Source organism: Salvelinus namaycush, chromosome 34, assembly GCF_016432855.1.
Source record: "Salvelinus namaycush isolate Seneca chromosome 34, SaNama_1.0, whole genome shotgun sequence".
NCBI classification, from domain to species: domain Eukaryota; kingdom Metazoa; phylum Chordata; class Actinopteri; order Salmoniformes; family Salmonidae; genus Salvelinus; species Salvelinus namaycush.
In genome coordinates, this window is record NC_052340.1 from 1,783,202 (window position 1) to 1,809,713 (window position 26,512).

At 43.7% G+C, this 26,512-nt stretch overlaps 2 protein-coding genes across 6 annotated transcripts in view; one reads left to right on the forward strand and one right to left on the reverse strand.

Annotated features, from left to right (window-relative positions):
• Window positions 1-19,783, forward strand: part of LOC120028772 (coagulation factor IX-like) — a 29,071-nt gene extending 9,288 nt beyond the window's left edge. For both annotated transcript variants that reach the window (XM_038974012.1, XM_038974013.1), the window contains exons 4-9: window positions 10,477-10,501; window positions 10,616-10,729; window positions 12,599-12,733; window positions 12,838-13,097; window positions 17,468-17,582; window positions 18,582-19,783. In XM_038974012.1, coding sequence (XP_038829940.1) covers window positions 10,477-10,501; window positions 10,616-10,729; window positions 12,599-12,733; window positions 12,838-13,097; window positions 17,468-17,582; window positions 18,582-19,132 — 1,200 coding nt within the window. In that variant the 3' untranslated portion in view covers window positions 19,133-19,783. The remainder of the gene's footprint in view (window positions 1-10,476; window positions 10,502-10,615; window positions 10,730-12,598; window positions 12,734-12,837; window positions 13,098-17,467; window positions 17,583-18,581) is intronic.
• Window positions 19,784-19,957: 174 nt separating this feature from the next.
• The window catches only part of LOC120028770 (protein IWS1 homolog), a 34,048-nt gene continuing 27,493 nt past the window's right edge, over window positions 19,958-26,512 (reverse strand). For all 4 annotated transcript variants that reach the window (XM_038974009.1, XM_038974011.1, XM_038974008.1 and 1 more), the window contains 4 exons: window positions 26,208-26,319; window positions 21,664-21,720; window positions 21,441-21,552; window positions 19,958-20,631 (listed from right to left, as the gene is read on the reverse strand). In XM_038974009.1, the coding sequence (XP_038829937.1) occupies window positions 20,506-20,631; window positions 21,441-21,552; window positions 21,664-21,720; window positions 26,208-26,319 (407 nt within the window). In that variant the 3' untranslated portion in view covers window positions 19,958-20,505. The remainder of the gene's footprint in view (window positions 20,632-21,440; window positions 21,553-21,663; window positions 21,721-26,207; window positions 26,320-26,512) is intronic.

Sequence of the window (26,512 nt, forward strand, 5' to 3'; positions counted from 1 at the left end):
CTAGGTAAAGCCCCGCCTTATTTCAGCTCACTGGTCACCATAGCAGCACCCACCCGTAGCACGCACTCCAGCAGGTATATCTCACTAGTCACCCCCAAAACCAATTCCTCCTTTGGCTGCCTTTCCTTCCAGTTCTCTGCTGCCAATGGCTGGAACGAACTGCAAAAATCACTGGAGACTCATATCTCCTTCACTAGCTTTAAGCACCAGCTGTCAGAGCACCTCACAGATCACTGCACCTGTACATAGCCCATCTGTAATATAGCCCATCCAACTACCTCATCCCCATACTGTATTTATTTATTTATCATGCTCCTTTGCACCCCAGTATCTCTACTTGCACATTCATCTTCTGCACATCAATCACTCCAGTGTTGAATTGGTATATTGTAATTACTTCGCCATCATGGCCTGTTTATTGCCTTTACCTCCCTTATCTTACCTAATTTGCACACACTGTATATAGATTTTTTCTACTGTATTATTGACTGTATTTTTGTTTATTCCATGTGTAACTCTGTGTTGTTGTATGTGTCGAACTGCTTTGCTTTATTCTTGGCCAGGTCGCAGTTGTAAATGAAAACGTGTTCTCAACTAGCCTACCTGGTTAAATAAAGGTGAAATAAAAATTCTACAATGTAGAAAATAGTTTTAAAAAATAAAGAAAAACCCTTGAATAAGTAGGTGTGTCCAAACTTTGGACTGTTACTGTAGTTGATACCTGTTTTTTAAGAATTGGACGTTAGGATAGCCTAAACATGAGTGAGCCTCCTTTCATTTTTGCCTAAATTAACTTTCTGGATGGATTCAATAGGCATAGGTGTCACGGCGGACTGAAAACAGTGGTGCAGCATAACTAAATATTAGCACTTCACTCCACATACTCGTGGGCAATAACCTTCAATCTGGAAAATAACACAACAAATTATAAATGTATCGACCAATATCACCGATACAATCAACACCCAAACATGTTGGGAGTGTAAAGCATGGAGAACCAATCCCCAAAAGAAAACAAGACCCCTCGACGGACACAGACAATTTATGCTTTTCCCCACCGGGAATGGTAAGTGTGGAAACCGATTTACTAAAGTCGACAAATGATAAACTGGGCATACTTGAACTAGTCAGTAAAGCTATAAAGGAGTTGAAGGCGAGCCTCGAGATGAGTGACGAAAAAGCAGGGACAATGGAGAAAAACAAACAACCTAAAAGGAACAGTCAATACGGTTGAAATGGACGTGAAAGAACTTAAAAAGGAGAACATGTTTCTGAGACAGGCCTTACTTGAAATACAGACCACAGTAGATCGATGAGAGAAAATCTGATACTTAGGGTGAAGATCCTGAGAGTGTGGTGATATAATTATTTCTTGAATCACTACAGATCCCAGGCGATACTGTCGCAAAATCAAACTCAGAATGTACACCGTTTCGCACAGAGAGATGAGATCCCAATCGTTGCCAAATGTGCATTCTTTAAAGATAAAATAATGGTTAAAAGCCTGGGTAAAAGAGTTGCTGGCACGAAAATATGCATGAATCATCCGATCCTGATGGAAATTGCGGACGGCGCAAAGTTCTGTACCCACTCTTCAAGGTGAATAGATTAAAAGGGAAACCTGGAACTCTCGTAGTCGAATAACTGTATACTGTATTGATAACCAATTGTTCCGAGACACCAAGACTACTCCATGACTATTTTAAATATTACAACGTTCCCATAGAGGAGTCGAGTAATGGAACACCCAATACTATCCATGGTACGGATTGTAATAAAAAAATAATAATAGGAAAACAATCAAATACAACAATTGATAAAGAAATATACTACAAATACACTATAGCATTCAAGATAGGGAATGTAGTATTTCTATTTATAGTATTTATAAATTGATTTTAAAAAACTGCATTAGAAGAAAGGATAATTATTGAAAAAATACCTCTTCAAATATACGGAACTGGAACACAAAAGTACTCCAAAGCGTCAAATTAGGTAGGAATCAACATGGTAAAAACACAGCAAACATAGGACATAGAAGGCACAGTATGTGGGTATGTGCGGGTGTATTGTGATGGAAGGTGGGGTGTGTGTTTGGAAAAGTGTGAAGTTAAGTGAGTGAAAAAGGAAAATGGTTGCAAATGCCAGAGCCCATGTGTGTCTGCGAGCAGGAGTTATGACAGAGAGAGCTTTCAATTGTGTGCAGATATGGGATATACATTTCAAAAATAAATTATAAATATCGTTTATTTATTTATTGTCCTTTCATGATGGCACAGTCCCCAACCCTATACCGTAGATACCCGCCTGAGTGACCCATACACTAAGGAGAAGTCCTTATCCTTTTCATAGGCCTACTGCAAGTATGCTATACGCAGCCAAGACAGAAAGATAAATGCTGTCAGAGACCCACAAAAGCAGCACCGCCCTCTTAAGTTTCTGAGCCTGCCTGGCAGGGTTGGTCCTACAAAGCCAAAGTCCCCAGATGGGTGAGCATAAAATACAAGGGATTTCTGCTAATGAGAACCTTGACAACCTTGTATCTAGCCGGTGGGGATTCTGTTGGAGGTAGTGCTGGCAACACTAGCTGCGTTGTGTGATATTTTTGTTATATATTGTAATAAGAGAACTTTATGTAAATTCAACTGATGTGACTCTTGGACAATCTGAGAGGAGGCAAATTGTGGCCCTGGTGGCACAAAAAAATCAAAGGTCTGACTGCACAGAGATGCTTGGGGAAATGGTCACAACACTCTAGAGGTTGACCGATTAATCGGAATGGCCAATTAATTAGGGCCGATTTCAAGTTTTCATAACAATCGGTAATCGGCATTTTTGGACACGATCATGGCCGATTACATTGCACTCCACGAGGAGACTGCGTGGCAGGCTGGCTACCTGTTATGCGAGTGCAGCAAGGAGCCAAGGTAAGGTGCTATCTAGCATTAAACGTATCTTATAAAAAAACTATCAATCTTAACATAATCACTAGTTAACTACACATGGTTGATGATATTACTAGTTTATCTAGCTTGTCCTGCGTTGCATATAATCGATGCCTGTTAATTTCACATTGAATCACAGCCTACTACGCCAAACGGTTATTTAACAAGCGCATTCGCAAAAAAAGCACTGTCGTTGCACCAATGTGTACCTAACCATAAACATCAATGCCTTTCTTAAAATCAATACACAGAGGTATATTTTTTTAAACCTGCATATTTATTTTAAAGAAATCCAGGTTAGCCATCAATATTAACCAGGTGAAATTGTGTCACTTCTCTTGCGTTAATTGCACGCAGAGTCAGGGTATATGCGACAGTTTGGGCCGCCTGGCTCATTATGAACTAATTTGCCAGAATTTTACGTAATTATGACATAACATTGAAGGTTGTGCAATGTAACAGGAATATTTAGACTTATGGATGCCACCCGTTAGATAAAATACGGAACGGTTCCATATTTCTCTGAAAGAATAAACGTTTTGTTTTCGAAATGATCGTTTCCGGATTTGACCATATTAATGACATAAGGCTCGTATTTCTGTGTGATATGTTATAATTAAGTCTATGATTTGATATTTGATAGAGCAGTCTGACTGAACGGTGGTAGGCAGCAGAAGGCTCGTAAGCATTCATTCAAACAGCACTTTTGTGCATTTGCCAGCAGCTCTTCCCTGTGCTTCAAGCATTGAGCTGTTTATGACTTCAAGCCTATCAATTCCCAAGATTAGGCTGGTGTAACCATTGTGAAATGCCTAGCTAGTTAGCGGGGTGCGCGCTAATAGCGTTTCAATCGGTGATGTAACTCGCTCTGAGACTTGGAGTAGTTGTTCCCCTTGCTCTGGAAGGGCCGCGGCTTTTGTGGAGCGATGGGTAACGATGCTTCGAGGGTGGCTGTTGTCGATGTGTTCCTTGTTCGAGCCCAGGTAGGGGCGAGGAGAGGGACGGAAGCTATACTGTTACACTGGCAATACTAAAGTGCCTATAAGAACATCCAATAGTCAAAGGTATATGAAATACAAATGGTGTAGAGAGAAATAGTCCTATAATAACTACAACCTAAAACGTCTTACCTGGGAATATTGAAGACGCATGTTAAAAGAAACCACCAGCTTTCATATGTTCTCATGTTCTTTTTACATGGCACATATTGCACTTTTACTTTCTTCTCCAACACTTTGTTTTTGCATTATTTAAACCAAATTGAACATGTTTCATTATTTATTTGAGGCTAAATTGATTTTATTGATGTATTATATTAAGTTAAAATAAAAGTGTTCATTCAGTATTGTTGTAATTTTCATTATTACAAATAAATAAATACATTTTAAAAATCAGCCGATTAATCGGTATCGGCTTGTTTTGGTCCTCCAATAATCGGCATCGGCGTTGAAAAATCATAATCGGTCTACCTCTACAACACTCCATCGTGTAGGATTTGATTGGTTAATCAAATCTCCCCATTCTTGTTAAATTTTGCATGCCTTCTCAAACGGCTACAACTGTATTTGCATTCGCAGATCAAGTCATTTGTTGAGTTTGGCTCGGCTTGTGGTTGTTTGTGGGGGTGGGTGTAGGAGTGTATGAGGGTGCGTGTGTGTGTGTGTATCCCACATCTGTTGCTATGTGGTAATGATGTTAGGGACAATATAGGATGAATCACAATAATTGTTTACTAAAATAATTGCTTGACAAAAATGAAATTTTTGTCATGGAAATCCTGGTTATGGCTAACAATCCTTCGCATGAACTGCCTACGTTATTACGCATATTAGTCGTTAATTGTGGAAATTAAGACAAATGTTTTTATATATATATATATATATATACACACACAGTGCATTCGGAAAGTATTCAGACCCCTTGAGTTTTACCACATTTTGTTACGTTACAGCATTATTCAAAAATTTATTTAAAAACATATAATATTCCTCATCAATCTATACACAATATCCACAAAGCAAAAACAGGTTTTTCGAATTTTTCCCACATTTATAAAAAAAAAAATAGCGGAAATATCACATTTACATAAGTATTCAGACCTTTTACTCAGTACCTTGAAGCACATTTGTCAGCGATTACAGCCTCAAGGCTTCTTGGGTATGACACTACAAGTTTGGCACACCTGTATTTGGGGAGTTTCTCCCATTCTTCAATGCAGATCCCCTCAAGCTCTGTCAGGTTGGAATGGGGAGAGTTGCTGCACAGGTATCTGGCTGGGCCACTCAAGGACTTTCAGAGACCACTCCTGCGTTGTCTTAGCTGTGTGCTTAGGGTCGTTGTCCTGTTGGAAGGTGAACCTCCGCCACAGTTTGAGGTCCTGAGTGCTGTGGAGCAGGTTTTCATCAAGGATCTCTATACTTTGCTCTGTTCATCTTTCCCTCGATCCTGACTAGTCTCCCAATCCCTGCCACTGAAAAACATCCTCACTGCATGATGCTGCGGTTTCATCAGACCAGAGAATCTTGTTTCTCATGGTCAAAACCAAATCAAATCAAATCACAAACATATTTAGCAGATGTTATTGCGAGTGTAGCGAAATGCTTGTGTTCCTAGCTCCAACAGTGTAGTAGTAACTAACAGTGCAGTAGTATCTAAAAACGATTCACAACAATGCACATAAATTTAAAAGTAAAATAATGGAATTAAGAAATATATAAATATTAGATTGAGCAATGTCGAAGTGGCATTGACATATTTTTTGTATTTATTTTTTATTTAACTATTTAACTAAGAATAGATTCTTATTTTACAATGACGGCCTACCCCAGCCAAACTCCTAACCCGGACGATGCTGGGACAATTGTGATACAACCCAGGATTGAACCAGGTTCTGCAGTGACGCCTCTAGCGCTGAGATGCAGTGCCGTAGACCACTGCGCAATACAGTAGAATGGAATACAGTATATACATATGAGATGAGTAAAGCGGTATGTAAATATAATTTAAACATTATTAAAGTGACTAGTGTTCCATTATTAAAATGGCCAGTGATTCCAAGTCTATAGGGCAGCAGCCTATAATGTGCAGGGTTGCGTAGCCGAGTGGAAGCCGGCTAGTGATGGCTATTTAACAGTCTGATGGCCTTAAGATAGAAGCTGTTTTTCAGTCTCTCGTTCCCAGCTTTGATGCACGTGTACTGACCTCGCCTTCTGGATGATAGCGGGGTGAACAGGCAGTGGCTCGGGTGGTTGATGCCTTGATGATATTTCTGGCCTTACTGTGACATTGGGTGCTGTAGGTGTCCTGGAGGGCAGGTAGTTTGCCCTCGGTGATGCGTTGGTAAGACCGCACCACCCTCTGGAGAGCCTTCGTGTTGAAGGCGGTGCAGTTGCCGTACCAGGCTGTGATACAGCCCGACAGGATGCTCTCAATGGTGCATCTGTAAAAGTTTGTGAGGGTTTTAGGGGAAAAGCCTCCTGAGGTTGAAGAGGCGCTGTTGCGCCTCCTTCACCACACTGTCTGTCTGGGTGGACCCTTTCAGATCGTCAGTGATGTGTACGCTAAGGAACCTGAAGCTTTCCACCATCACCACTGCGGTCCCGTCAATGTGGACCTCTACTGTTTCCTGAAGTCCACGATCAGCACTCACCTCCTCCCTGTAGGCTGTCATGTCATTGATGGTAATCAGGCCTACTACTGTTGTGTCGTCTGCAAACTTGATGATTGAGTTGGAGGCGTGCGTGGCCACGCAGTCATGGGTGAACAGGCAGTACAGGAGGTGGCTGAACATGCACCCTTGTGGGGACCCTGTGATGAGGATAAGCAAAATGGAGGTGTTGTTTACTACCTTCACCACCTGGGGGCAACCCGTCAGTAATTCCAGGACCCAGTTGCACAGGCAGGGGTTCAGACCCAGGGCCCGAGGGTACTATGGTGGTGAATGCTGAGCTATAATCAATGAACAACATTTTTTACATAGGTATTCCACTTGTCCAGATGGGATGTGCGATGGCGATTGCATCGTCTGTGGATCTATTTGGGCGGTATTGAAGTGGGTCTAGGATGTCAGGTAAGGTAGTGGTGATATGATCCTTAACTAGCCTCTCAAAGCACTTCATAATGACAGAAGTGAGTGCTATGGGGCGATAGTGTAGTCCACAATCATCGCCTTTGTCTTGACCACGTTGAGGGAGAGGTTGTTGAGCTTGCACCACACGGTCAGGTCTCTGACCTCCTCCCTATAGGCTGTCTCATCGTTGTCGGTGATCAGGCCTGCAACTGTTGTGTCATCAGCAAACTTAAGGATGGGGAGTACAGGAGGGGACAGAGCACGCACCCATAAGGGGCCCCCATGTTGAGGAACGGCGTGGCGGATGTGTTGTACCTACCCTTACCACCTGGGGGCAGCCCGTCAAGAAGTCCAGGATCCAGTTGCAGAGAGAGGTGTTTAGTCCCAGGGTCCTTAGCTTAGTGATGAGCATTGTGGGCACTATGATGTTGAACGTTGAGCTGTAGTCAATGAATAGCATTCTCACATACAGTGGGGAGAACAAGTATTTGATACACTGCTGATTTTGCAGGTTTTCCTACTTACAAAGCATGTAGAGGTCCAGAAAATCCAAAAATCCAAAAAATCACATTGTATGATTTTTAAGTAATTAATTTATTTTATTGCATGACATAAGTATTTGATACATCAGAAAAGCAGAACTTAATATTTGGTACAGAAACCTTTGTTTGCAATTACAGAGAGCATACGTTTCCTGTAGTTCTTGACCAGGTTTGCACACACTGCAGCAGGGATTTTGGCCCACTCCTCCATACAGACCTTCTCCAGATCCTTCAGGTTTTGGGGCTGTCACTGGGCAATACGGACTTTCAGCTCCCTCCAGAGATTTTCTATTGGGTTCAGGTCTGGAGACTGGCTAGGCCACTCCAGGACCTTGAGATGCTTCTTACGGAGCCACTCCTTAGTTGCCCTGGCTGTGTGTTTCGGGTCGTTGTCATGCTGGAAGACCCAGCCACGACCCATCTTCAATGCTCTTACTGAGGGAAGGAGGTTGTTAGCCAAGATCTCGCAATACATGGCCCCATCCATCCTACCCTCAATACGGTGCAGTCGTCCTGTCCCCTTTGCAGAAAAGCATCCCCAAAGAATGATGTTTCCACCTCCATGCTTCACGGTTGGGATGGTGTTCTTGGGGTTGTACTCATCCTTCTTCTTCCTCCAAACACGGCGAGTGGAGTTTAGACCAAAAAGCTCTATTTTTGTCTCATCAGACCACATGACCTTCTCCCATTCCTCCTCTGGATCATCCAGATGGTCATTGGCAAACTTCAGACGGGCCTGGACATGCGCTGGCTTGAGCAGGGGGACCTTGCGTGCGCTGCAGGATTTTAATCCATGACGGAGTAGTGTGTTACTAATGGTTTTCTTTGAGACTGTGGTCCCAGCTCTCTTCAGGTCATTGACCAGGTCCTGCCGTGTAGTTCTGGGCTGATCCCTCACCTTCCTCATGATCATTGATGCCCCACGAGGCGAGATATTGCATGGAGCCCCAGACCGAGGGTGATTGACCGTCATCTTGAACTTCTTCCATTTTCGAATAATTGCGCCAACAGTTGATGCCTTATCACCAAGCTGCTTGCCTATTGTCCTGTAGCCCATCCCAGCCTTGTGCAGGTCTACAATTGTATCCCTGATGTCCTTACACAGCTCTCTGGTCTTGGCCATTGTGGAGAGGTTGGAGTCTGTTTGATTGAGTGTGTGGACAGGTCTTTTATACAGGTAACGAGTTCAAACAGGTGCAGTTAATACAGGCAATGAGTGGAGAACAGGAGGGCTTCTTAAAGAAAAACTAACAGGTCTGTGAGAGCCGGAATTCTTACTGGTTGGTAGATACAGGTTGTCAGTATATCAAGTTGTCCGTTTTGTCACCAAAGCCCAATATACTACCCACCACTGCGACCTGTATGCTCTCGTTGGCTGGTCCTCGCTATATATTTGTCAAACCCACTGGCTCCAGGTCATCTATAAGTCTTTGCTAGGTAAAGCTCCACCTTATCTCAGCTCACTGGTCACCATGGCAATACCCACCCGTAGCACGCGTTCCTGCAGGTATATTTCACTGGTCATCCCCAAAGCCAACACCTCCTTTGGCCGCCTTTCCTTCCAGTTCTTTGCTGCCAATGACTGGAACGAATTGCAAAAGTTACTGAAGCTGGAGACATATCTCCCTCACTAACTTTAAGCATCAGCTGTCAGAGCAGCTTACCGATCGCTGCAGCTGTACACAGCCCATCTGTAAATTGCCCATCCAACCAACTACCTACCTCATCCCCATATTTGTTTTAGTTGTTCTGCTCTTTTGCACACCTGTATTTTCTAATTGCACATATATCACTCCAGTGTCTAATTGCTAAATTGTAATTACTTCGCCACTATTGGCCTATTTAATACCTTACCTCTTTAATTCAGTTTGCACACGCTGTATATAGATTTTTCTATTGTGTTTTTGACTGTACGTTTGTTGATCCCATGTGTAACTCTGTTGTTGTTGTTTTTGTCGCACTGCTTTGCTTCATCTTGGCCATGTCGCAGTTGTAAATGAGAACTTGTCTCACCTGGCCTACCTGGTTAAATAAAGGTGAAATTAAAAATGTCTCTTCTTACCCTGGGGAGTTACAAAGCAGCACAGAGGGCTGTCTAGCTTCCTATTCTTTCTTTGGATTGGTGGATACATCTCGTTATTGTAATAATTTTTTGAATACTCAATGAGGGTTGTTGACATAAACCGCCTATATTCAATGAAGAGAAATGGTAGGAATATGCATCGAAACCACTTCTATTCGATCAAATAACCATTCATGTTTTTGTTGTTTTTGTTGAAAAATTTGACACTCATTGACCTTCATACAAATAGTCCTTGCTTGATGGATGAAAAACGCCACCTGCTGGAGGGAGACAGATTTTCCCGGAGAGTCTTCCTCATACGCTCCATTGCACATATGATTTACAGATACCTTCATAAGATTAGTACGCTCCCTTCTAAAAACACATTGACATAGCCTATTATTAGTTGTAATATATTAATTAATGCTAACATACATGGTATGTGTTTTGGACCACTGTTCCTGGACTTTTCTCAGTTTAGCCAGTTTGTCATCAAAGTGAGAAAGCCTCTTTTTAAAAGAACATTAGCTAGCTATGACTCTGGTCAAAACCCACTGTTAAGCTTACCCAGATAAAGTTTTTTGAAAGAAAAACTTAATGTAGCCTATAGATACGAATTGCACAAGAATGTATACATTTATGGATTTTTATTATGCATTGTTTTCTCTTTATTCAACCCGCCCGCCCTTAATCACAAAATATTTCATGACCCTAAACCCGCCCGCCCACATGTTAATGCAAGGTGTAAGTAACCAGGCCTTCTTACATCACAGGATAGTCAGAGGAGTAGGCTAAAGCACATACAGCTCAAAATACCACATTTAAACTGACTGCGTCCCTTTTTGTTTTATCTTACAGATGGAGTTTTGGTATAGGTATAAGAGTGAGTACCGTATGGCTTCATTAGATCTTTTTTTTTTTTGAAAACATCAAAAATCCGCATTGCCACTTAAAAGGAAAGCTTTGATGAGATGTCTCTGTATGAATTGTGAATTAGATCTAAATCCTTGCCACTACAACCCATGTAAGAATGGAGGAATCTGCACCATCGATCGGGATGGATACCTCTGTCTGTGTCCCCCACGCTACGATGGGAAAACCTGTGCAATAGGTATGGTTTTACTCAGTCATAATACATCTGTTTTCCTGTGTCTATAAACTCTCACCTCCTGAATTACATGACCCTGGACCTCCCAGTCATAGACTGGAATCCACACTGAATATTGCTCTGTTACAGGACTGGTGCCGTTCACACTGGCATGTCTACAACAGAGGAGGCTAGTGGGAGGAGCTATAGGAGGTTGCAATGGCATAAATGGAACGGCATCAAACATATGACTCTGTAATGAATGGAATAAATGGAACAATGAGCCCATCCTCCTATAGCTCATCCCATCAGCCTCCTCTGGTCTACAATCATTGTACAACACGTCCCAACTGTTATGGCACGGCGGATTCTTTTGTGAATGTGACCTCACTGGACCACTTACAGGACAGTTGTTGGAAAACCACTTGCAGAAGTTACTGTACAACCCTTCTCGTAGTTGAATGAGTGGAATGTGACCTCTCCACATTGCTTTCACATTTTGCTCCCATCTAAGGGAAAACCAACATATTACAAAAGTATTCAGCCTTATTCTAAATTATTTTAATCTGTTAATCTGTTAATCTACACACAATACCCAATAATAACAATGCAAAAACAGATTTTTGCAAATTTTTGCAAATTTATAGATATGTATTCAGACCCTTTACTCAGTACTTTGTTGAAGCACCTTTGGCAGCGATTACAGCCTTGAGTATTCTTGGGTATGACCCTACAAGCGTAGCACACCTTTATTTGGGGAGTTTCTCCCATTCTTCTCTGCACATCCTCTCAAGCTCTGTCTGGTTGGATGGGGAGCTTTGCTGCACAGCTATTTTCAGGTCTCTCCAGAGATGTTCGATTGGGTTCAAGTCCGGGCTCTGGCTGTGCCACTCAAGGACATTCAGAGACTTGTCCCAAAAGCCACTTCTGCATTGCCTTGGCTGTATGCTTAGGGTCGTTGTCCTGTTGGAAGGTGAACCTTCGCCCCAGTCTGAGGTCATGAGCACTCTTGAGCAGGTTTTCATCAAGGATCTCTCTGTACTTTGCTCTGTTCATCTTTCCCTCGATCCTGACTAGTCTCACAATCCCTGCCGCTGAAAAACATCCCCACAGCAGGAAGCTGTCACCACCATGCTTCACCATAGGGATGGTGCCACGTTTACTCCAGACGTGACGCTTGGCATTCAGGCCAAATAGTTAAATCTTGGTTTCATCAGACCAGAGATTCTTGTTTCTCTATGAGTCTTTCAGGTGCCTTTTACTGAAGAGTGGCTTCTGTTTGGACATTGTAACATAAAGGCCTGATTGGTGGAGTGCTGCAGAGATGGTTGTCCTGTCAGTGTGACCATTGGGTTCTTGGTCACCTCCCTGACCAAGGCCCTTCCCCCCCGATTGCTCAGTTTAGCCGGGCGGCCAGCTATACAAAGTCTTGGTGGTTCCAAACTTCTTCCATTTAAGAATGATGGAGGCTGCTGTGTTCTTGGGGACCTTCAATTGTGCAGAAATGTTTTGGTAACCTTCCCCAGATCTGTGCCTCGCCACAATCCTGTCTCTTAGCTCTTACGGACAATTATTTTGTCATAGCTTGGTTTTTGTTCTGACATGCACTGTTTAGAATAAGGCTGTAACGTAACAAAATATGGAAAAAGTCAAGGAGTCTGAATACCCTATCTAAACAATAGAATTAGGACTTGTTTATAAAACTTGCTAGCAAACTAATTACTGTAGTAGGAAATATTTGTACGCTAATTTAGATTGATACTGTAGGATCCTTCAGGTTAAAAAAAAGAGCTAATTGCCTGCTCAATGAAATACAATTTAAGAGTCAATTCTTTTCTACTCTTCTAATACCATAAAATGGCCATTTCGTTGAACCTTGTTCTGTTCCTCCAGAGGTGTTTGAGTGCCAGTTTAAGAACGGCGGCTGTCTGCATTACTGTACCAACCAGGAGCGCACCACAGGGGTCCAGTGCAGCTGTGCAGAGGGCTACCAGTTAGATGAGGACGGCAAGACCTGCTCTGAAGCAGGTAGACTAAGCACTGAAAAACAAATCACCTGTTTCTTCACTGTCTCTAGAGGCATATGCTCTAGATGGTTATGGTTTTCCTGTACTGTACATTTTCATTGCCAGCGGCGTTCCCTTGTGGGAAGAAGCAGAGTGAGGCTTCCCTGCATCGCTCTCTGCTGAACGAGTCCGAGGCCTTGACCCTCTGCAACTCTGACGGGAACCTCAACGTCTCCATGGAGGGAGAAGGGAAGTCAACTTCCACCCTGTGTGGGATTAACTCAACCCAGCCAGGGGGGAACAGCACTGAATACATGGAGGGTGTTAATGAAGACAACCGGATAGTGGGAGGGCAGCTGGAGAGGCAGGGAGGAAGCCCATGGCAGGTAGGCCTACAACACAGGGCTACGAGGTGGTGTTCCGTAGGCACAAATCTGAAGAAAAAGTTTTTTTCCCCAAACTTTTTTGTTCCCAACTTGTTCAATAAGAAAATATGTGATTTATAAATGAAACATGCAAAGGAACTTTAGCTTACATGTGAAGGACACAACGTCGGGATTCGAGCCGATTGTGTATTGTCGACAATGCAGCATTATTTTTTATAAATACAGTACCAGTCAAAAGTTTGGGGACACCTACTCATTAAAGGGTATTTCTGTATTTTTATTATTGTAGAATAATAGTGAAGACATCAAAACTATGAAATAATGTAGTAACCAATAAAGTATTTTATATTTGAGATTCTACAAAGTAGCCACCCTTTGCCTTGATAGAGTATGCCACAAGTGTGCAAAGCTCAAACAACTTCAGGAGGTAGTCACCTGGAATGCATTTAAATTAACAGGTTTCTTTCTTCTTTGTTTGCTCAATCAGTTGTCTTGTGACAAGGTAGGGGTGGTATATAGAAGATAGCCCTATTTGGTAAAAGACCAAGTCCATATTATGGCAAGAACAGCTCAAATAAACAAAGAGAAACGACAGTACATCATTACTTTAAGACATGTAGGTCAGTCAATTTGGAAAATTTCAAGTACTTTGAAAGTTTCAAGTGCAGTCACAAAAACCATCAAGCGCTATGTTGAAACTGTCTCTCATGAGGACCGCCACAGGAAAGGAAGACCCAGAGTTACCTCTGCTGCAGAGGGCAAGTTCATTCCAGCCTCAGAAATGGCAGCCCAAATAAATGCTTCAGAGTTCAAGTAACAGACACATCAACATCAACTGTTCAGAGGAGACTGCGTGAATCAGGCCTTCATGGTCAAATTGCTGCAAAGAAACCACCACTAAAGGACACCAATAATAATAAGAGACTTGCTTGGGCCAGAAACACTAGCAATGGACATTAGACTGCTGTAATGAGTCCAAATGTGAGATTTTTGGTTCCAACCGCCGTGTCTTTGAGACGCAGTGTAGGTGAACGGATGATCGCCGCATGTGTGGTTCCCACGGTGAAGCATGGAGTAGGTGTGATGTTGTGGGGGTGCTTTGCTGGTGACACTCAGTGATATATTTAGAATTCAAAGCACACTTAACCAGCATGGCTATCACAGCATTATGCAGCGATACGCCAACCCATCTGGTTTGCGCTTAAGTGGGACATTTTGTTTTTTCAACAGGACAATGACCCAAAACACGTAATGGAGTGCTGCATCAGATAACCTTGCCTCCCGACCTCAACCTAAATGAGATGAGTTCGGACCGCAGAGTGAAGGAAAAACAGCCAATGCTCAGCATCTGTGGAAACTCCTTCAAGACTGTGGGAAAAGTATTCCTCATGAAGCTGGTTGAGAGAATGCCAAGACTGTGCAAAGCTGTCATCAAGGCAAAGGGTGGCTACTTTGAAGAAGCTAAAATATTATTATTATTTGTTTAACACTTTTTTGGTTACCACATCAAATTTTGTTTGTCACATGCACCAAATACAAAAGGTGTTAGTGAAATGCTTACTTACAAGCCCTTAACCAACAATGCAGTTGAAGAAAAATAAGTGTTAAGAAATGACTTACTAAAATACATTGAGGTAAAATAACAGAAGCGAGTCTATGTACAGCGGGTACCGGTACAGAGTCAATCTGAGGGGGCACAGGTTGGTCGAGCTAGAGGTAATATGTACATGTAGGTAGAGGTAAAGTGACTATACATGAATAATATATAGTAGCAGCAGCATAAGCATGGGGGTGGGGGGCACAATGCAAATAGTCTGAGTATCCAATTGATTAGCTGTTAAGGACTCTTATGGCTTGGGGGTAGAAGCTATTAAGAAGCATTTTGGGCCTAGACTTAGCGCTCCGGTACCGCTTGCCATGCGGTAGCAGAGAGAACAGTCTATGACTAGGGTGGCTGGAGTCTTGGGCAATTTTTGGGGCCTTCTTCTGACACCGCCTGGTATAGAGGTCCTGGATGGCAGGAAGCTTGGCTCCAGTGATATATTGGTCCGCACGCACTGCACTCTGTAGTGCCCTACGGTCGGAGGCCGAGCAGTTGCCATACCAGGCAGTGATGCAACCAGTCAGGATGTTCTCGATGGTGCAGCTGTAGAACCTTTTGAGGATCTGAGGACCCATACCAAATCTTTTCAGTCTCCTCAGGGGGAATCGGGCGTTGTCATGCCCTCTTCACGACTGTCTTGGTGTGTTTGGACCATTCTAGTTTGTTGTTGATGTGGACACCAAGGAACTTGAAGCTCTCAACCTGCTCCACTACAGCCCCATCGATGAGAATGGGGTCGTGCTCGGTCCTCCTTTTCCTGTAGTCCACAATCTTCTCCTTTGTCTTGATCACGTTGAGGGAGAGGTTGTTATCCTGGCACCACACTGCCAGGTCTCTGACCTCCTCCCTATAGGCTATCTCATCGTTGTCGGTGATCAGGCCTACCACTTTTGTGTCGTCGGAAAACTTAATGATGGTGTTGGAGTCGTGCTTGGCCATAGTCATGGGTGATCAGGGAGTACAGGAGGGGACTGAGCAAGCACCCCTGAGGGGCCCCTGTGTTGAGGATCAGCGTAGCAGTTGTGGTGTTGCCTACCCTTACCACCTGGGGGTGGCCCGTCAGGAAGTCCAGGATCCAGTTGCAGAGGGAGCTGTAATCAATGAATAGCATTCTCACATAGGTGTTCCTTTTATGCAGGTGGGAAAGGGCAGTGTTGAGTGCAAGAGAGATTGCATCTGTGGATTTGTTGGGGCGGTATTCAAATTGGAGTGGATCTAGGTTTTAGGGTTTCTGGAGTGGGTCTAGGGTTTCTGGGATAATGGTGTTGTGAGCCATGACCAGCCTTTCAAAGCAGTCCATGGCTACAGACGTGAGTACACCAGGTCAGTAGTCATTTAGGCAGGGTACCTTGGTCTGCTTGAAACATGTTGGTATTACATACTCAGTCAGGGACAGGTTGAAAATGTCAGTGAAGACACCTGCCAGTTGGTCAGCGCATGCTCAGAGTACATGTCCTGGTAATCCGTCTGGCCCCGCGGCCTTGTGAATGTTGACCTGTTTAAAGGTCTTACATCTGCTGCGGAAAGGGTGATCACACAGTCGTCCGGGACATCTGATGCGCTCATGCATGCTTCAGTGTTGCTTGCCTCGAAGCGAGCATAGAAGTTATTTAGCTCATCTGGTAGGCTCATGTCACTGGGCAGCTCTCGGCTGTGCTTCCCTTTGTAGTCTGTAATAGTTTGCAAGCCCTGCCACATCCGACGAGCGTCAGAGCCAGTGTAGTGTTTCAATCTTAGTCCTGTATTGAGGCTTTGTTTGATGGTTCGTCGGAGAGCATAGCGGGATTTCTTATAAGCGTCCGGGTTAGAGTCCCGCTCCTTGAAAGCGGCAGCTCTACCCTTTAGCTCAGTGCTGATGTTGCCTGTCATCCATGGCTTCTGGTTGAGGTATGTATGTACAGTCACTGTGGGGATGACATCATCGATGCACTTATTGATGAAGCCAGTGTCTGATGTGGTGTAGTGCTCAACGCCATCGGAAGAATCCCGGAACATATTCCAGTCTGTGCTAGCAAAACAGTCCTGTAGCTTAGCATCTGTATCATCTGACCACTTCCTTATTGAGCAAGTCACTGGTACTTCCTACTTTAGTTTTTGCTTGTAAGCAGGAATCAGGAGGATAGAGTGATGGTCAGATTCGCCAAATGGAGGGCGAGGGAGAGCTTTGTAGCATCTCTGTGTGTGGTGTAAAAGTGGTCTAGAGTATTTTTTCCTCTGGTTGCACATGTAACATGCTGGTAGAAACTAGGTCAAATGGATTTAATTTTCCGTGCATTAAAGTGCCCGGCCATTAGGAGCGCCACCTCTGGGTGAGCATTTCTTGTTTGCTTATGGCCTTACACAGGTCGTTGAGTGCCGTCTTAGTGCCAGCATCGGGTTTGTGGTGGTAAATGGACAGCTACGAAAAAAGATATAACCTCTTCATGTAAATAGTGTGATCTACAGCTTATCATGAGATACTCTACCTCAGGCGAGCAAAACTGAGACTTCCTTAATATTAAATTCCGTGCACCAAATAAACAGATCGTCACCCCTTGTCTACCGGAGGCGACTGTTCTATCTTGCCGATGGACCAAAAACCCAGCCAGCTGTATGTTATCCATGTCGTTGTTTAGCCACGACGAAACATAAGATATTCATTTTTAATGTCCCGTTGGTAAGATAGTCTTGATTGGAGCTCTACTGGCACTGCAGGCACTAATCTCAGAAATCATAATGCATGTAGTGTTTGTGGCAGGCCCCTAATACCTGTTCCATGTCCCTGCAGGTCATGCTCTGGAGGGAGGATGGGTATGGCTTCTGTGGGGGAACTCTGATCAGTCAGCGGTGGGTGGTCAGTGCCGCACACTGCATGCAGGAAACCCCTGACCATGTGACTATCGGTGAGGCTATGTGATCCACTGTTTAGAAGGAGTGAGCATACTGTTAAATGCTCTAGCAGTTTTTGTTGAGTTTTTTGTTCTCTGAGAATTAGAACCTAACACAATGAAAGCTTAACCAAGTTCTCCCAGAGGGTCAATACAGCTGCATCAGACAACATTTCACACAAGCACTGATATTTTATTTTTATTTTTTGAAATTTTATCCCATTTTCTCCCCAATTTTCGTGGTATCCAATCACTAGTAATTACTATCTTGTCTCATCGCTACAACTCCCGTACGGGCTCGGGAGAGACGAAGGTCGAAAGCCATGCGTCCTCCGAAGCACAACCCAACCAAGCCACACTGCTTCTTAACACAGCGCGCCTCCAACCCGGAAGCCAGCCGCACCAATGTGTCGGAGGAAACACCGTGTACCTGGCCCCCTTGGTTAGCGCGCACTGCGCCCGGCCCGCCACAGGAGTCGCTGGAGCGCGATGAGACAAGGATATCCCTACCGGCCAAACCCTCCCTAACCCGGATGACGCTATGCCAATTGTGCGTCGCCCCACGGACCTCCCGGTCGCGGCCGGCTGCGACAGAGCCTGGGCGCGAACCCAGAGACTCTGGTGGCGCAGCTAGCACTGCGATGCAGTGCCCTAGACCACTGCGCCACCCGGGAGGCCCGCAAGCACTGATATTTAACCCTTCCTTCTGAGTCTCCTGCACATCTGAACAGCCAATGCATCTGTTGCTAGACAGAACCTTAGTGATATCTCTTCTTCCTCACTTCATCTGACCTCTACCCCAAAGTGCTCACTCCTCCCAAACTCACGGTGTCTCTTCTCCTCCCAGAGGATCCCTCCCGGCTAACAATAACATATCCTGACATAATGTAAAATGTCATACATTACCCACTCTCCCCTAGTGACATAAGTACATTTCATATTCTCAGAACTCAACAAGTGCAACATGTTGATGATCCACTGTGCCCGTTTAAACTGTCTGTCTGTGTTTTACAGGGGACTATGACAAGCGGCGTCCCGACCCAGACGAGCAGAAGATCAAAGTGGCGAAGGTCGTCGTCCACCCTCACTTCCACGACTACACCTTCGATAGCGACATTGCTCTCGTCTACCTCTCTGCCCCTGTGGTGCTGAGCCCTGTGGCGGTGCCCGCCTGCCTTCCCAATGGTCAGCTGGCCCTCCACCTCCAGCGGGAGGACGTGAGGGGCATGGTCACAGGCTGGGGCGCCACACAGTACCTGGGGCGCTCCTCGCGCTTCCTGAGGAAAGTCGCTCTGCCCGTGGTCGACCAGCAGAAGTGCATCCGCTCCACGGAGCAGGTCATCACGGACAACATGTTCTGCGCCGGCTACCTGGAGGCCAGCTTGGACGCCTGCAGTGGGGACAGTGGGGGTCCCTTTGTGGTCAACTACCGCGGGACCTGGTTCCTCACAGGGGTGGTGAGCTGGGGGGAGAAGTGTGCCGCCAAGGGGAAGTATGGCATCTACACCCGGCTAGGGAACTACCTGCCCTGGATACAAGATACTATAGAAAAGGCAGGTGCATAACAGTTCACATACCTGAGGTGCAGCTCGGAGACGATCCCAATTCATTCCCTACCCCTTGGCCCGCCCTTTGATGGTTTGCAGCTTTGATCATCTGAAGGGTCTGGATAAGGTGCAAGCAGTTTAATGGTGGCGCTTTACCATATTGCTTACACACCTGCGAAGAACGGAGGGTTAGGGACAAGGAACAAATTTGGAGTGGCTGATAATGAATTCCAAGTCAAACCCTAGCCCCTAAACAATTTATGTAGATTGGATCTGATAGGCATTAGCCTTTAATTGCCCTCTGAGGAATTTAAACCATATAGTGTACAACTGTCCAATCCTTTTTAGCTCTACAGAAATGCACAAGTTATGGAATGAGCTGCACCAGAGGGTCAGTTCCGAGGATACACTGCAACAGAGCGTTCAGATAACTGCATTTTAAGTCATGATGTATAAATTGGATATCATGTCAGAACATTGCGGATAGAAATGCAATGAATAGAGCTTCAACCAGTTAGTTACCTTATTTCATTTTATTGTGAATAACATATTACAAGTTACCAAAGATTTGACCACATACAAACTGTGCATATTGTTAATCAGGTACGATTTGGTTCCCAGAGCACTTTCAGTTTCCCTGCCCCATTAAAAACAATGTACCCCAAAGTTTTAGGACTCTTATGAAATTTTATTGAAACTTAACAGTACATGTGTTAAGTAGTTTGAATTATTTCACTCAAATCAATGCGTCGTCCTGTTAAGACATCAACAGTAGTGAAATGAGATTGATATAGTTCAAGGCCATAGGTAACCTTTCTCAAATAAAGAAGAGAAATCAAGAGATCTGGTGAAACCCTCTTTATTATGAAAGTAACTTCGGAACCAACCAGCACACAGTGGAGACACACAGGCAGCTCCTACGTCTGTACAGCTTCTTTAGAAACAAAGTAAAACAATATGGAGCGATTGCAATGGTTTGGTAAACGCTGCATGTCTGCTCAATCGCGCTGTAACGTGAATCTATCCCCGCCTGTGAAGCCACACCACTATCATCCATTCAGGCTGGGCTGAGGGGGTTTGTATAGGGAATTGTCCCATGTGCTTTAGCCAACTCGTCTAAACATTGTCATGTTAGTTAGAGGAGTTGGCTAAAGCGCACGGACCCTGGCCCAAATCAAAGAAATAATTGCATTATTCTATCCTCCCTTCCTTGGAATAAATCACAGCTCTGATATTACTGGATCAGTGAAACCTATGCTTTCACGTAGCCAATCACTTCAAGAAAGTCATGAGGATGAACCATTTGAACTAGGCCCACGTTATAGGAGCAACATATTAAAAAAGGAGAAATAAAATAAAAAGTCAGAAAAAAGCTAGAAGTTTTTTAAAAATCAGAGGGGCATCCGGTTGCCCTGGACGCTGATTTTCACCGCGTGGCCCGTCTTCGTCATACGCTTGATGTCGGCAAAGCGACGCAACTGTTTGTCCACCCGTGACACGCCCTTCTTAACCGGGGCCTGGGAGACAGAGGGAGGAGAGAATTAGCGAAGGGGAGAGGAGAAAGTTGAACTGCTTACTAAAACAGTGTTTCTTCGACAACATATTATACTGTAGTACCACTATAAACCTAGCGAGTGAGATTACCAAGACACAAACACACTTTTTGGAATCATGAAAATTGGAATGTTCTGCATTAAGTTTCGTAACCCTAGTATTTAAAACTCAATAGTAACACATTCCCGCCACGCCGGACACAGAAACTCAAGCGACATGCTGGTATAGCCTAATGTCTTAAAACCAGCGTGCTCATTAAATTATTAGGTGGCTTGCAACAGCGTGCAGAGCCGTTTGACTTGGTGGGAGGGTTGCTCTCCTACCCAGGACCAGCAAGAGGCATGCAGGTGGCACTTACTGCCCCGTGTGGTGACAGTAGGTACTACAGGGGCATGCCATTGCCGTCCACGTTGATCTTCACCGCCATGATGCGCCGCTGTGACCTCTGCTGGGCGATGCGACGCTTGTGCTTTTCCAATCGGCTTACCCCTTTCTTAAAGCCTGTCTACAGTCGGGAACCAATCACATTCAGCTCCTTCCCTTACTGATGCCCATGTCATGTAGTGACAAAACAGCTAACAAGCTACAATTCAGACCCAGTTCACAGTCACACCTAAGGTAACTTAACTAAAATAACAAGTTCTAGGTCATGACCAGAATCCAGAAATTCAGGTCTGATGAGAAAATTATTGGTCTGATCGAGACAGTTAAAATGGATAAACTATCATGGGTCCTTCTCTCTGGCAGACAGACAGACAGCCAAAACACTCACTGCTCTGGACTCGCTCTCCACGTTCCATTTGGGCCGCACAACGTAGTCCTTGTTGGATGGCATGGGCACCCTGGCTCGGGCACAGAACCCAGGGTCACCTGGGCGCAGAGCTCTGTCGGGCAACAAACACAGGCTCAAGACAGACATACAAAAGGCTCAAGACAGACATACAAAAGACTTTAGACACACACAACATGTGAACACCCAGGTCACAGCTACTCACTTCTCTTCTCCTGTCAGTACTTTCTCCAGGTCTCTATGAGGAGTCTGTCCCCCTGAGCTGTAGAGAGAGAAAGAGAGAGACTGTCAACTCTCTCTGGTCCTGAGTGACCACTGACTGCTTAGGCCACACACAATTTACCAAATGTAAATGTTCAGCTACAGTAGCACTCTGCACACTTGTCTTAAGTCTTAACACATGCCATTACTACCACTTTCCAGTTCTCAAAAGGTTCAAGTTTGAGAGTAGTAGCAAAGACAGGCAGAAACTGCTTCTTCAATAAAAAAAACAGATCACACTTATAGACGATGTCATGGCAACATTGGCTAGCTAAGCTCATGCGTAGAAACACGTCATCGGGTCTAACGCTCTTCTCGCGCCGAACTACACATGCGCATCGTGTCAAATCAAACGCACCTCTTCGATAAAGTTTTTTTTGAGAAAAATGTAAACGTGTCAATTTCATGAGGTTGGAGAAATACCATGTTAACTACTTAAACATTGGCTCGAATCTATGTTGTGCTTTTAGATGCCGAACATTAACTAAAGGGGGTGGGGGGGCATCAAGCGTAACAACCTGGGGAGGTTGAAAATCAGACTGCAGCCAAAGTCACTCGGGAGGCGGAGCAACCATGCAACCACACTGAACCTGAGTTGCTGCGGGGAGAAGACATCCGGTTCCTTGGACCTATCCACCTTTTGGGGCTGACTGGGGGGGGGAAAGAAAGGGAAGGAGGACCACATCGGGAAGTATAGACAGATGTCATGGAAAGAGGGGGATTTGACAAACATGAGAATGACACAGTGAAAGGAGGAGAGAGGACTGAGAAGCGGATGAATGGAGGACAGGCGGGAGGATTTGATAGGACAGCGGGACAATGAGCTGGAAAGGGTGGGAGGGGGTTGGTTGGAGTGAACAGATCATGTCTACAGTGATAATGTGAAACAACTGCATGTGTGTTTCTGGAGTATATTGTATAACGAGTGTGTGGTACATCTACGCGTGTGTGTGTTAGGGTTTCCGTTAGTCGGCAATAGCCAGATGGGAAAAAATATTAAGCAGATAAAAAGACCAGGAGAAAATAGATTCCATTGCAAAATAATGCTTTTTATTAAATTGATGGAAATACATTTGACTGTCATGCTTATCGGTCTATAGGTTAATCTGCATAATTTTATGGAATTAAAATTGGCCCGTGTGTATTTTCATTAGTTGTTGGATAAATAAGATGCATGATGACTATCACACACGCGCGGGATTTCACCTGCAGTTCCTCAGCTGGAGTAAATAAAACATGGTTTTATATACCCATTTATTGTGCAACAATTATAAATCCAGTTAAAAACAGTTTTGGGGGCACGATTGAAATGAGCTACCATTTTTATTTCTCAACTGGTAATTGAAGCACGCATCCCATTCACCATTAAAGTGCAGGCAACAGGCTATCAGCGCTTCAACCACCACTTTACAATGTGAGCAGGAGGCAGTATGCATTTTGAAAACATACTTATTTGAAACCTGAACATTTTATTACATTATGAGCTATGTCTTCAAAGTAGCCTATAGGCAAAATCCAAGCATGTAAACATGGAGGAAATTATTTTTTTTAAATTACACAATCGGAATAAAAATTACACAAATCGGAAAGTCAACTAATGCGAGATCACCAGCCTCTGCCATGAGGAAACATTGATACACCGTGATCCATTGGCGGCTGAAGAAATTAGCACATGGAACTCAGCCTATAGGCCAATGCAGCGGTAGGCCTATAAACTTCCACTGCCTTTTCACACCGAGGATTGGTGATTATCGAGGGGGAGATTGTTGTAAAGATTTTTCCAAATAGCTTACTGTGAGGAACTATAGTTAATATATTAACATTCGCAATGGATGTAAAAAAAAATATATATATATTTTAAATTAAAAATTAAAAACGTTCCTACATTTCCGCTCAGCAGGCCAGGTACTTCTATGCGTGCTCAGGCGCGCATGCTCAACATTATCAGGACAGAGAAACCAGACATGCTCATATGGAGCACTCAAGACAATTCCAAAAAATTGACAAATCTCGTAAATGATTGCGATAAACAAAAATTTGTTTCTCACAAGTGTAGTAGGTTGTGAACTCAGCAAACAACTTTTCCACTCCAAGAATGAGAATGCTAAATAAACATGCATTAACAGAAATTAATGGAACCAAATGATGGGATTAGGGGTACATTTACTACTGGTGATTTACACTAATGGGGAATTGATCAAAATAAACGGGCAAACAATTCACAATCGCCCTCCCCTTCTTGTCTCAACATTTTAAATGATACTCAAGACACATTATCTTCACACATATTTTGGATGCTTTTCACTGACAGCCACAACTCAATAATCAGCTAGGCCTAATGCCACACTCACTGCCCAAATTGCAGTCTTCCCAAATAGGAATAGGCCCTTTATCTTGTGATTTGAAACAATCCACAGCAACAACAAAAAAAATGTCAAATGCTAATGAGCCTTGGTTCCTCTGTGGCTAAATCATGCTTTCTGGTGAAGTATTTTATTTATGTATAGACAGGAGTAATTATATCATTCTGGCAAATTAATCGCCATTTACTTCCCCATTGGACCCACCGCTATGCCATTTCTCTCCTGTTCTATTGGTTTTCATATTAGCTGTCTTTTGTTGTCCAGAAGCCAAAGGCACAATCCTAGTCATATTAGCAGCCCATCCTAGTGGTTTGTATTTATTATGGATCCCTTTTACTCTTCCTGGGGTCTAGCAAAATTAAGGCAGTTACATCTTTAGATTCCATGTTGCATCTTTAGATTCCCCCTCTTTCTAAGTTTCTTACAGAGATTTTAATCTCTTTCACATATGAAACCGTTATCAGGTGCGCTGTTTAGAAAGGTGTTTTCCCGCGAATTTTGATAAAACGTTAGAAAATTACGTTTTATTGGCCGCTTCATTACATGAGTTGCCATAATCTAAATGAGATTTCAATCCTTCTGAGCACCGTGGGTGGATGCCCTAATAGGTTATGGAACCAATGCATATGGGTCCGGTAAATTTCTCAAATGGTCGGTAAAATTATATACACTACCGTTCAAAAGTTTGGGGTCACTTAGAATTGTCCTTGTTTTTGAAAGAAAATACAATTTTATGTCCATTAAAATAACATCAAATTGATCAGAATTACAATGACTATTGTAGCTGGAAACGGCAGATTTTTTATGGAATATCTACATAGGCGTACATAGGCCCCAAAAAAAAGAAGCAATAAAACTGGCCTTCTTTTGACGAGTTTAGTATCTGGAGCATCAGCGTTTGTGGGTTCGATTATAGGCTCCAAATGACCAGAAACAAAGACTTTCTTCTGAAACACATCAGTCTATTCTTGTTCTGAGAAATGAAGGCTATTCCATGCGAGAAATTGCCAAGAAACTGAAGATCTTGTGCAACGCTGTGTACTACTCCCTTCACAGAACAGCGCAAACTGACTCTAACCAGAATAGAAAGAGTGGGAGGCACCGGTGCACAACTGAGCAAGAGGACAAGTACATTAGAGTGTCTAGTTTGAGAAACAGACGCCTCAACTGGCAGCTTCATTAAATAGTACCCGAAAAACACCAGTCTTAACGTCAACAGTGAAGCGGCAACTCCGGGATGCTGGCCTTCTAGGCAGAGTTTCAAAGAAAAAGCCATATCTCAGACTGGCCAATAAAAATAAAAGATTAAGATGTGCAAAATAACAGACACTAGACAGAGGAACTCTGCCTAGAAGGCCAGCATCCCGGAGTCTCATCTTCACTGTTGAGACTGGTGTTTTGTGGGTACTATTTAATGAAGCTGCCAGTTGAGACTTGTGAGGCGTCTTTCTCAAACTAGACACTCTAATGTACTTGTCCTCTTGCTCAGTTGTGCACCGGGGCCTCCCAAGATCTTCAGTTTCTTGGCTAATCCATGCAAGAAATTGCCTTCATTTCCCAGAACAAGAATAGACACAACTTTCAGAAGAAAGTTCTTTGTTTCTGGCCATTTTGAGCCTGTAATCAAACCCCCAAATGCTGATGCACCAGATACTCAACTCGTCTAAAGAATGACAGTTTTAGTGCTTCTTTAAATCAGAACAACTGTTTTCAGCTGTGCTAACAATTGCAAAAGGGTTTTTTAATGATCAATTAGCCTTTTAAAATGATCAACTTGGATTAGCTAACACAACGTGCCATTGGAACACAGGAGTGATGCTTGCTGATAATGGGCCTCTGTACGCCTATGTAGATATTCCACTTTAAAAAAATATTTAAAAAATAATAATCTGCCGTTTCCAGCTACAATAGTCATTTACAACATTAACAACGTCTACACTGTATTTTTGATTTTATGTTATTTTAAAATGGACAAAAGATGTGATTTTCTTTCAAAAACCATTACATTTCTAAGTGACCCCAAACGTTTGAACGGTAGTGTATATATTTTTTCAAATAACTTGCCGGTCACCTTGTCCAGAGCCACATTTTCCCGACGGAAACCCCGGGGTGTGCACACATTTACCTGAGGAGTCTTTTAGGCGGCATTTGCTGGTCAAGGTCTCTCTGTTGTCTCTCCTCGCGCGTCATGCCCTTGTAGTTGGATGTCAGGCCAAAGATGGGGCGGGACCACTCGTCTGTACAGACATGGCACGTATCAATACGAATACTCTACCAACACCCAAACACTATTTACCTCTACCGAGGGGCCATGTCCTATTGCATGCTCGTTAGAAGCCACTGGAACTTACTAAAAACCAAAGCTATGAAACAGGTGAGTGAAAATGAGATTTAAATTTTTTTTATAGTCCCTTTAATAACCTACTTCCT